The 12,854-nt window shown below is 36.5% G+C and overlaps 1 protein-coding gene across 7 annotated transcripts in view; it reads right to left on the reverse strand.

Moving 5' to 3' along the window:
• Positions 1-12,854, reverse strand: part of NUBPL (NUBP iron-sulfur cluster assembly factor, mitochondrial) — a 118,122-nt gene that overhangs the window by 99,737 nt on the left and 5,531 nt on the right. For all 7 annotated transcript variants that reach the window (XM_074542705.1, XM_014267867.3, XM_026792830.2 and 4 more), the window contains one exon: positions 4,462-4,552. In XM_074542705.1, the coding sequence (XP_074398806.1) occupies positions 4,462-4,552 (91 nt within the window). The remainder of the gene's footprint in view (positions 1-4,461; positions 4,553-12,854) is intronic.

The following is a 12,854-nucleotide window of genomic DNA, read 5'->3' on the forward strand; positions in this document are numbered from 1 at the left end:
TAAATTTCTTCATAATCATTATCATTTATTTATCATCAATGAATTTCTTCAAAACACATAATATTTTGTCTATGTCACTAGTCCACTCCCAGTTTTCTATTAATGACTCTCAAATGAATGCACCACAATCCCTTAACACTATTCCAGCAGACATCTTTAAACAGAAAAGCTATTTTAAATTTTCACATTCTGTTAAGAGAGTCTGCAATCACAGTCTTAAGGTATGCAAATGTACCCCAGTGAAAAAATTCAGGTGCCCATTTCTATAGTTCCTGCAATTTTATCCGATTCAATGGGGCAGCCACAAACACTGTTAGCTTTCTCTAAGAAATTACATTCTATTCTAAATTGTGAAAATAGATGTCTACTACTGATCTTTTGAATATACTATTTTATTAAGAAATGAAAGACACTGAAGCTATCATAAAATGGCAATAAAGTTTTGAAATACTAAGAGTAGAGTCACCTGTCAAAGATTTACTCACCAAAACCTTCGTAATCAAACTAAATAAAGAAACTTTATCTATCTGGCAAAATGGCAAATGTTTTTGACAATATAATAGTTTTAAATGGCAGATTTAAAAGGAAAAAAAATGAAATCACGCAATTCAATAAGCCAGAAAACTGCTTTTAATTAAATTACTTAGGGAAAGAATAAAAGTAATACTTTTGTAACTGATGCTATTAGCATTGCCTTGCATATATATATTGTAGCTGATGGTAATATTAATTCCATAGTTAGATAATCCTCCATTAGCTAATTAAATTCAGTGGTGAACTTATTAACCAATATTTCCCTGACCATTTAAAGTATTTTGAATGACAGCCTATTAAATGTTAGCAGACTTTTCAATGTACTACATTTTGCAAAATTAAATTAATGTAGTATCTTCCATTTATACAGACTCCTCACTAAGAACTCTCAATTTATTTTGAATGCTTAAATTATAGCATGACCATAATAACCTCTATTCAGAAGCAATAACTCCTGCGTGGACTTATTTTGTATGGTACTGGGCATCCTTAATCCCTTTTCATGTCAGAGAGGAAACAGAAATCAAAGATTGCAGAAGTGCTCAGAACCTCCCAGGATTACTCTACAGATTCATTTTCAAATACATGCCTCACACTGAAGAAAGCATTAAGACTTTAAACTTTTTTTTTTGAGTGCTACATTATGAAAAATGTCTTGAACTGACTTATTGTTATGTAGACATAGTTTATACATTTCTGTAACGCAGAACTGCCTGGGCTCTCTCAGTTGGTATGCAGTATTTCCTCAGAGTTTGTTTTACTCTTGAAAATATAGTAGCAAACCAGATGATAACACTAAACCTCATTATAGAAAAGTACAAGAATCCTACATGTTTTTATATCAATATATTTATATACACCTCTATATGTACCATATATATACACACACACCTATGATTGATCACTTCTTTGCAAGCTTATCCCATCTGTCACTCATTAAAGGAATCCTTGATTAAACTTTAATTAAAGTTTCCTATGTCATTCCTACTTTGCAATTAAACCATCTTTGACAGTATTTCTCTTGCTGTTACTCATCAGTTTCATCAACTCAATAGTTAAAAATACACAGAGTAGTGAACAGAATCCCTGAAATACAAATTCTATCTTGTTATTCATACCAAACTACTGTCTTTCTCAGCAGACTTGTGTCATCTGTCAAGCTTTTGAAATATACAAATTCATTTTTCTGTCTGTTGTAAAAAGGGTATGTTCTTTAAATTCTGGTATTTACTTGTGCATTCCACACAGAAGTAGAAAGAATATATTTCAGTGATCAAAATGTCAGTGCTTACAAGACAACAGCAAAAGTTTCGGTTCAGGGAAATCTTCCAATTTTTTTCTGTTACATTGAATTCTGCACTTCTAACAATGCTTGAAGCAGGTTAAGACAAAGCTTACAGTGAATTCTATTCAGCTGTTTACCAGAAAAATCCAGTCACTGAAACAAAACTGAGCTGCTCAATATCTGAGTGAATGGAGTCTTAAGTTCTAGCATTCCTAGCAAGTTGATTTGTACAACCATAAGAAACAGACTGGGCAATTTGTGGCTCAAGACAAGGACTTAAATTAGGTATGGACTGATAAAATACAAAGCAAAATGACCAAAGAATTCTAAATTATCTAATCCATTTTTCAGATAGTGAGGAAAAATTGGGGAAACAAAAGTCAACGTCACATCATGAAAAGAGAGATTTGAGCACCACAACATAGTCCTTTTTGTGTTCATACTGCACAATGCACTTCAAACACAAAATTCATAGCAAAAAAAATCTGTTATGGGAAAACACAGCCTGTATGACATTCATCCTCAATAGAGTTCAAAGCACCAGTGAATGCAAGAATACTTCCATTTGTATCAGGAATTCAAATCCTACCAATGATACATGAAAAGGCTCAGTTATTTGTTTATTTATCACTCAGCAGCCTTTTGACTTGAAAAGATATAACAAAAACCAATAACTAAAACTAAGTACTCTCCTCCTCTCTTAGGAGTTTATCTAAATAAAACCTGCATTTATAAGCTCTGTTCTTAAATGTAGGAAGTACTCAATTTGATGGCTGTCTGTACAAGCACATGCAGTGCATCAGTACATGGAAATATATTACTTTTTCTTTATCCAGTGTACATGGCATAATCATAAGGAGATAGCATTTTAATTATATAAGAAATCCTAAGTTTGCCACATTAAGTCTACAGAGGCTGCAAGCCTCTGCAGCCTTCTGCATTAAGTCTGCAGATACTGCAAGCTTAATAACAAACCTTTAAAGATACTGGCACTGTTTCATTCTGCATGCTTTATACCATGTGAGAACATAGAGATCAACAACCATAATACCCATATACACACACAAATTCAGATTGTTACAAATGAACATTCTACAACAACACTAGAGTAGATAGAGAAGGATGGAACACATGTCCTGTGATGAAACACTGAGAACATCATGGCTGTTCAGCCTAGACAAAGGAAGCCTTCAGGGAGACCTCACTGAAACCTTTTAGTACTTAGAGGGGACTCGTAAGAAAGATGGGGACAAGTATTTTAGCAGGGCCTGTTGCAATAGGACAAGAAGTAGTAGTTGTAAATTAGAAGAGGGTAGGTTCAGACTAGACATAAGGAAGAAATTTTTTACAATGAAGCTAGTGAAATGCTAAAACAGGTTGCCAAGAGTGGTAGTAGACATGAAACACTCAAGATCAGGACATCTGAGCAACTTGACCTAGTTGATGATGTCCCTGCTCATTGCAGGGGGTTGGACTAGATGACCTTCAAAGGCTCCTTTCAACCCAAACCTTTCTATGATAAAAATAGAGAGATCATGGCATGAAAAGAAGCAGAAGGAATATTTAACTTTCCTTTTACCTAGCAATTGCTGCCCACAAACATTGCAGTTGTTGACTTCACTGAAGCCCTTCTATGTCCTGTTTGAACTGGCAGATGTCCCCGATCCCTCCCTGACAACACATATGGCCAGTCTGTACTTTCTTCAGACGGATCCAAGTACATTTTAATGCATCAACCAGCTGCTACAGTCTGTGATTAGTTTTGTATGTGGTTACATGTTTTTATTTTTTTTTACTTACATACCCTCTCTCACAGGATAATCAAAACAAGGTATCACGAAACCCATACCACCCCAGTGTCCCTACCACCCTAAAAAACCCCACTGCCTTACACTCAAACATCATATGAACAGGGTTTCAAGACAAAGCCATTCTTCACTTCCATCCTTGGTTGGCCTGGGTGAAGTTAAACTTCTGAAAGGTAAAGAGACTTGATGGGATCTTTCTACTTTGGGTCATCTTATTTCTCTGAAGACTGCTCTACCTGAATTTATGCTTCCCCAGAATTCTTCCAAGCAGAAGGAAAATTAGGAGTTTTATCTACTGTCTTCACCTTCTGGTAGGGAAGTGACCACCATTGTGTTCCTAAATGCACAACTTCAAATACAAATTAGTGAAGTGGCATGGCACATTTGTCTTAAGAGAAATCAAGCAGAATCACTTTAATGACATTTCAAAGAAGCTACCATAATGATCCTTCTCTTACTGGTTTTTTTTTATTGTCTCTTTCCCTTGATTAGTGGGTTTTGTTCTTTAACTGAAAGTTATCTACTGTAGGATACTACATAACAATTTTAAAACTACTGATAAATAACCTTCCCTTCCCTAGAGTCTCTAGTAAAAATCCATGAGACTGCATGGACCAAGATGAACAAAAAACAGGATTCTGAATATGCTCCTAGTTGCACATAGCAGCTTTGAAAGTAACGTCAATAACAGAAACAAATAAATAAATACATACATACACTCAAGTCTTCACCTTCTGTTTGCATCCTTTCTGTGCCACACCAAGGAGGCACCCATGAGCGGACCATGCTGCTCCCTGTACAGAAAAGACAGCAAGAAAAATCCCTTCCACTTACTTGGTGTTAATTCTGGGTTTCCTTTTAAGTTCATCATCTTTGGAATTGAAGGTCCGTATATGTCTGCATCAAGCAAACCAACTTCTTTCGCCTGTGAAAGTGAAAAAGAAGTGAAAAGAAGTAATTGTCAAAATGTCCTCCTTTCTGTATTATTAACTTGATTTGAGATATCAGTTGTCACTGTTTCCTTTCTCTCTGAATAGAAATTGAAGAATGAAATATAACGATGCCCACAAGTTGGGTCAGTTGCCTTGACAAGAGCTAGATTCTCCACACAGACAATCCTTACTTGTACAGTTTCTTACTTAAATTGTAGACCACAGACTTTATATTAATAAGCATTATAAACAACATTCTCTCTATTCCATGTACTTTTATACAAAACTAACACCTTAGCATTTTAAACAAGATATTAAATCTTACTGTTAAAAACCCAAAATAACAAACAAAAAACACACAAACAAAAAAAAAAAAGGCAAAAAATAAGAGGTTTGTAAGCACATGTAAATGAATGCAATTTAAACCATACCAGTGATTAGAAAGAATGTGAAAAACATAAAAAACATTTTCATCTTCCATTTAAGTGGCCAGAGTACACTTTTGCAGACATCTTGAAGTTACTGAAATGCAAGTCTCTGAAGCTAGTTAAGCAGGCATAACATTTTAATCAAATACATTTACACAAAAGTATGCTAAAAATGGGCTTATTCAACTACATATGGTACATCAGGCAATAAACTTTAAATAAAAATTATTTCAGCTATGTAGTCTAGACTTACAAAATTCCTTTCTATATTCTTTTTTTAATAGATACACATACATATTGTGTGGAAAATAAACTATTTTTCTACAGATGGCAAGACATAGTACCAATTACTAAGTTCCACAAATTAAGTAGTAAAGAGCACGCCCTTTAAAGTGCTGAATGTCAAGTTTCTCTAATATAGAAAGCTAACTGTATTCAACATTCTGCAAAATTGCAAACAAGTATGTTTAAGAGCTTGTTTGAAAGATAAAAGCAGCAAGAGGAGCTTTTCCAACAAAGCCAAATCAGACTTCCACTGTCAGTGTTTCAGTGTGCACTTCATTTTTTGGGTGATGATTTCCTAATTTGGTATCTTATATAAAGTCATTTTGCTATCACAATTTTGATGGGAAAGACAGAAAGATAAGTTTAAAAAAGCATTATCATATTTGACCTATTATGTACTTTAAAAAATAATATTTTACTGAAAAAATCAATCACATTTGGATTCAGTTATTTGATGTACTTTTTATTAACAAAACAGAGCAAAGCATATATAATTATACAGATTATTTAATGTAGATTTAACACTTTTTCTTAATGATGTCTCGTGAAAACTATCAGACAAAAGTTCAGGAGTTACTGTAACAAATTCTTCTTGCCTTGCTGAAAGCTGCAATTTCAAAACCATTTAAAAGACCCATATTTAAGCTAGACTCTGAAGACACGGAAAACAAACTATTAAAGATTCTCTGTTCTTGTACAAAATGCAGATTTTAACAGATTAGAAAGATTCATGACTCACTCCCTTTATCTGTGTCGGCAGCTAATCAAACCCATCAAAACATCATCTACAGGCTGTTCCACCTAATTCCTTCTCAAATGAAAGCACGTAATTACTAAAAACCCACAAAGTGTTTTAAACCTGATAACATACTTCCCCTGAATTTCTTGAGGACTTTCCCCCTCATGCAAGGACTCTGACTATTGATTGACTACAATGATCTCACAGCTCACCAGTTTCACTTTCAGAACAAAGGCATAAAGATTTAAGATGACCTAAATTAATTAGAATGACTTCATGACCTCCTGAACACATAATCAGCTATTCACCACTACATTCCTAGGAGTCAGCAGCACTGCATCTACTGTATCTACATTATCCAACCTGAGTGTACAAAATTTCCTGAACTAAAGAATCAATAGATCCACGCTGGAGAAGAACATCCCAGAGGACTTTACAAATTCAGCTACTACTTTAAATTACCAAGCTAATACAATAAACCTGACCATTTCTCTAAAAAACTTACACACTTCTTCAAAAGTAAGAAAAGTGCCTGTTTCTGACATGCACTGCTTATCATGGATAGGGTTCAATTAAATTCTTATCATCAAACAGAAGAATAATTAACAGATTCTCAAGTTTCTATGATTCATGTTAACAAAAGCAGAAATGTTCCTGTAAGCCTGTTGCTTTCTAAAGGATTATAGGAAAAAAGTCTTCCAGAAATCTTTAAATCATTGACAAAACCTCATCTAAGATAGCCTAAGGCAGGTTTTTTCTTTACTAAGCAATTCAAGACGTCAGGTAAGTCGAGTTCACTATGCCTCGAAGCAGCAGCTTACACAGAAAGCATTGGCCTAATAAGCTATGCTTTTCTTTCTCCCAAATACCCCTACTTTCCAAGTATGTAAACATCCCTAGAATGCCAATAACCCTTTACTCAAGGTTTAATTATCTCAGAAAAGTATTATGGTAGCTACCAAGGGATTTTTTAAGACATGCACAGTACAGTCCAGATAATTTCTTCCAGCATTTACAATTTTTAAATCCTCAAGAGAAGAAATAATAGGCACACACCTGGATGCTACCACATGAAACTGCTAATCAGAATTACCAGATACCTCTCATGCTGTGTGAAATATAATCCAGATGCATGAGTTCTGATAATTAAAAAATTAAATAAGATTTTAATAAATTAATAAATACAACCTAACCTCATATAAAACAGCACATCTTTCAAAGTATTGTATTAAAACAAATCCTAAGAAAACAACATAACATCACACAAGGCAAAGAAAACCATCTGGGCAGAAGGAATAGATTATGGAGAATCAAAAGCACAACCAAAAAGGCGACTTAGGAAAAAAAGAGGACGGAAAAAAGCCTCTAAGATTCCTCTTATGTCCTCTGACGTATTTTGATATACATATACCTCTCATACCAATGGTGCATCTTCTTACTCTTAAATAATGCTCATTACACAGACAGAAATGCAATACTTAAAGCACACCCAAGCATGTACAAGTCCCCCTGGTACTAAGTGCTTTCCAGAGCGCAGACACACCACTGCTAGAGCCTCCCTTGGCACTCTGGCAGGAAAAGGACTCAGAAAACACAACTCCATCACCTCCTCGTGGCTGTATTTTTTCCTTGTAAAAATATTTCTCTCCTGTGCTATTAAACAAACAGCCTTCCATCTCTCCAGATGGCATAGCAATAACCAAGTTCAAAACAGCTGTTTTCAAGTTAACATTTGTCCTTTTCCCTTCACCTGACCAGCTGTGAAAGAAAGTTTGAATCAATCTTCAAGTTTACTACACTTGGAAACTATTTTCTAGAGACCTTATTTCTGGTTGCCTTACTGCAAATTCTGCAGCTTAAGCACTAAAGATACAAGTGACAATGTAACCATTCCCATACAATTTAATCATGGCCACTGGAAGCTACTTTGAAAAAATATACAAACACATGCAGTATCATTGACCACTTTATGCAGCATAAGACCCTTATCAAAATTCCAGCAGGCAGAGACCATGAAATCAGAAATAAATACATTGTCAGCACATGAAAATACAAAAGTACTCCCATGTCAGCAAAAGCTCTACTTAAAAACTCACCAATATTTACCCTCTTATCTATGCCTTTAAGGTTTTCCCACTGTAAGTAAACAGTCTCTAGCACAGGCTCACTACTGCTAGGATTTGCTATTTCTGCAGTACTGGTACTATCATGGTCTCATCTGATCACTGGTGACCTCAAGAACATTAAAAAAATTTACAGAATAAAGAACTGTAACTCCTCTTTATCTTCCACTTTTACATCATTGACTAAGTAATTCTTTCTACTTCACTTCATTATTCTTCTCAGCAAAATTTTAATTTGCCCATTAGACCTCTCTAAAGATTTCTGAGAAACACTCTTAATGAGGTACCATAAGTTACATAATCACTGCAGCTCTTAACCCATTAAAAATGCAGTGAGTTTTCACTCTAATTTAGAAACTTCTCTCACCTACATGAAGAATCAAAAACTAGTTTTCACAGTCACCAGGTACAGATTCTATATTTACAAGAAAACCAAATTCTACATCAATAGACAAAGAAGATATTCTTGCAGATACCCCTGAGAGATGAGAATTCTACAGCTTCATTTTGTGCAGTGTACAAATTACAGGCACAGATAACCTCACTAAAAAGATCTTCTCCTTTACCTTCTCTGGCAAGATTCTCTACCTAATTAAATTTCATCTTAGTCCTTGAACCTGGCTACTGCCCTGTGAGTAATAGAGATTTGGAAGAAAGCAGTGTTCTAAATTAATGATTTTCAAACTCTGAACTTAGTTGTAATTCTTTTGGGGGAAAGAACTAAAATGAAGTTGTTGAAGGCCAAAGTCCTGGCAGGCAGAGGTCATGTAAAAAACTAATAAATCTTGCCTCTTTTTATTTTCCTTATGCAGATTAGAAAGTATTGACTTGCTATTATGTTTGTTCTCTTAGGCAGGCAAATGTTACTGTACATAATCCTTGTTCACGTGGCATAAATTAATGCTAATGACAAAATAATCCATATCTTTCCTCCTCTTAGCTCTTCGAGCCCAAAGTTCCTACAGTTCCTTAAGAACTGTTGGATCCCTCCCTACACTTCCTTTATGTAGGTTCCCTTTCTGTTTTTCAGGGAATATTGACTACAAAATCAATTAGACTTTCCGGTAACAAATTCTCAACCAAATGCAACCAGTTTCATTCATTTATCACAAAGAACCCCTCCACACAATTCTGTGTGCAGTGGAGAATCTGGTGATATCACTTTTTTCCAAGTTGCCAATGCTTTATTGAGGAACAGACCTGATTAAAGACTAATAAAAAGAACAGTTCACAAAAAGCTTCCATAAATAGCAGTTAATCAACACAGCCTGTGTTACTGCTAAAGATCCAAAGACTCTTTGACAGCATTAACTTAATCTTTGCTCATATTTTCTGAGACTTTTGCCCATACTTGGTAGGGTATATGTATCCCCACTGGATGCTAGTAGATAGCATTTTCCTTTGAAGTCAACTCTGCCAACCACCACAGTTCCCTGGTGTTTAGCCTGGGAGGGATAAAGGCACAGGTTAATGAGCTGTTATTGTTCTATACAGCAAAGAATTTCCTACACTAGAAGTGTTGTAGTCCATTCCAGAGACAGAAATTCTAGCTTTGCTAAGTGTAGGTGCCAGTTACTTTAAAGCTGGTTCTCTTAATCCACCACCAGGACTCTCAATTTACCCTTTTAATGTCATTATAGACTTAGAGCTAATCCCAAAGTGCAAGCAGCAACACATCGGACAAAAGAGAACTTTAAAATCAGGATAGGCTATAGATTCCTCATTTGACATACTGACACAATGAATAGCCATCTTTTAATCCTTAATTCTCTAACTCTTTCAGCTGCACGCTATTTAAGTGCCTAGCTGTAAATTGGATTAAAGCCAAAAACGTACCACTGCAGTTTCTTCACTCTATCCTAGAAATGCAAACTTGCTTCAAACACTCAGTCTGCTACTGGTTTAAAAGCACTTGTCCGTTATATGAAGTGTTTTCAATTTTCTGCCAGCCACAGGACCTCTCCAGCACTTCTTTTCCAGAACAGGCTGCACTAGCTCCTACTCAATGTTCTTAACAATTGCGTACCAGTACTTCAACCTTGTTTGGCCTTTCTGCACAGTATCCATCCTGCTGAAGGAAAAGAACTCAATATAGAACCATTTGAAAAATAAAATTATCAAAACAGAGTCCCCAGCATTACCACATCTCTACAAGATGCCTCTCCACTTTCACAGCATGTAAAATTATTATAAAAAAGGATCCACTTTTCACATTAGTCTCTCTGGTATCTTTCAATGACTTGAAGATTAGGGTATTTAACTTTAAAACAGACCCAAAAAAGAGGAAATTTTCTTCAAATTAAGCATATAGTTACCTGATTTAAGTAATATATTTTAGGTCTATTTCAAAAAAGAAAATCAAACCCAAACAATTAGAAAAACTGCATAGGAAGAGGGCAAAACAAGTCAAAACTTGTCTTCATGCTATGATTACCCAGTGAAGGATCCCATTACTGCCTAAATTCTTCAAGATTTGTTTCCCCACATGGAATTTCTTCCTTACCAGCAAGAAATGTATATGCATTGTAAAGTCATCTATGAATGCAGCAGTCAGATATTAGCCTGGGGAGAAATGGTTTAATTACACAAACCAAATATTAAAAAAAAAAAAAAAATTAAAAAAAAAATACCACAAAAGCTGGAACGTAAAAAAGTAACCTGGGTGGTTTTTGAGTAGTCCCAAATTGTGTGGGTTTTGCTTAAATATTCGGTTTGAAGAAATTAAAATTAATTTTATGACCACAGTAGTGAGCTGACACGAAGAGTCGGCTCCTACCTACACTATCACTAAGCTGTAACTGACTATATCGGCATGAGAACTAGACCTCTTCCCCGCCTGTGCTGATACCGGTCAGACACCCAGGTGAGATGTGTGTCTATAGAGAAGAGAGGACAGCCCGGCAGCGGCGGGGACAAGGCGGGGACCGGGCGAGGACGCGGCGAGGACACGGCGCGACCCCCGCTCGGCTCCCGCGCCCCGCCCGCGGCCCGCGCGCCCCCTGCCGGCCGCAGCCGCCATCCCCGCGCTGCGCAGCAACAGCGGCCTGGGCTGGGCAAAACAGGGAAATCCGCTCCCCGCACAAAAATCCCCATTCGGGCATTGCCCGTCTTGGTCCCGGCCTGCACCACCACCCAGTCACCCCTGGCGCTACGCCAGAATACGGAAAACTGCTGCCTCGCACCACGTGCCCCAGTACTGCAGGCAGAAGCCACTCGCTTATGCGTACATGTTAACTTGGTCCATATGGTTTTGCTTCCTCCTCTGTCCTTCACAACACAAAAAACATTTCATCCTATAGTGAAAATGTAAATCTTCCCTAACGAAAAGGCATGCCAAAGGAAATCTGACTGGGAGCTTGCCTCATAGTGACAGCACAAGCATGCAGCCTCCCAACTGGATTTGTGCCATCCTTAGTCATGCACAGCTGGTGTTTGCTCACTAAAATACTCTGTTCATAAACAAGCAATCCCTACCCTATTATTGCTGCCATCTATTAATTCAACTTGTTTCTACTACAATAAATTGTCTCTGGCCAGGCAGCTTTCATAAATAGTCATTCTAGTCTGAATATGAATTGTCCTGGCACAACACCCAAAAAATTCTTCCCAAGTGCTCCTAGGGGAGCACAACTGACTGCTGGTACATCAAAAGAATGAAAAGAATCAGCTGTCAAACAAGGCAAGCAATTAACAACAGAACACAAGGGTAAAACTTTAAGTTATTTCTTAACACAAAAAGAACACTGTATAGATTTATAGGCCCAAGAGCTTATATATTTCTTAACTAATCCATGTACAATAGGTAACCCAGGGAACCAAAAAAACTAATATTGCTCGGAAGGCATAAGCGACTGCCCGGCTTGTCTTCCCTGGCTCTGAATCAAGAAACAAAACAACCAACCAAAGAAAAACAAAACAAAAAAAAATCCACCAAACTACTCTGTCTTGGACATGGTATCTAGGCATCTAAATGAACTTCTGTCTTGAGTTATTTACTCCATAACCATGAGGTAAAAATACACAAAGCAGACTGAGCACCAGCATGCAAGACTTTGAACACTGAAATTCTAATCCCGGCTCTGCCAACAACACTGTGTGACCGTGACAATGTCCAAGGCTCTGCTGATGGCTTAGTATTTCAGGCCATCACTACAATAACTGAAAAAGCTGCTAAGTTAAAAAAAAATAAAATACATTTATCAGTAGGAATAGTGTGGGTTTTGTTGTTTTTTTCACTAAAGAAAGTAGATTTTTAAAAGATGGAAGGATTTTCGTTTTCTTTTATCAAGAGGACAAAAAATCCTTTACTTTACTGGTAATTACTTTGACTGGTAATCTTCCAACTTATGATACACCAAACAATAAGATGTCACAGCAATAACTGAAAGTAGCAAGAATCTAATCCCATCTCCTCTTAAAGGAGAGCATCTTTCACAGATCTCACTCACCAGAAAACAGATGTTTCCAAGAGTCTTTAACCTGTTTTATCTTAGAAAAAGATCACCAGTGACAAGCATAGAACTTGTAACATAGACTATGAAGGAAGCACAGACCTTTACAGTCATGGTGACCTATTTTCCTCCACAAGTCCTTTCTTTCCTCCTTCAAGCAGTACATCAAATTCAAGATCAGTTTCTATCAATTTGTGTTTTGCTTATGAGACATAAGGGCAGTTAATGAAGTTGCAGGGGCCTTCTGAAGCTCTGATCTACTAACAATC

This window comes from Zonotrichia albicollis, chromosome 6 (genome assembly GCF_047830755.1).
Source record: "Zonotrichia albicollis isolate bZonAlb1 chromosome 6, bZonAlb1.hap1, whole genome shotgun sequence".
NCBI lineage: Eukaryota > Metazoa > Chordata > Aves > Passeriformes > Passerellidae > Zonotrichia > Zonotrichia albicollis.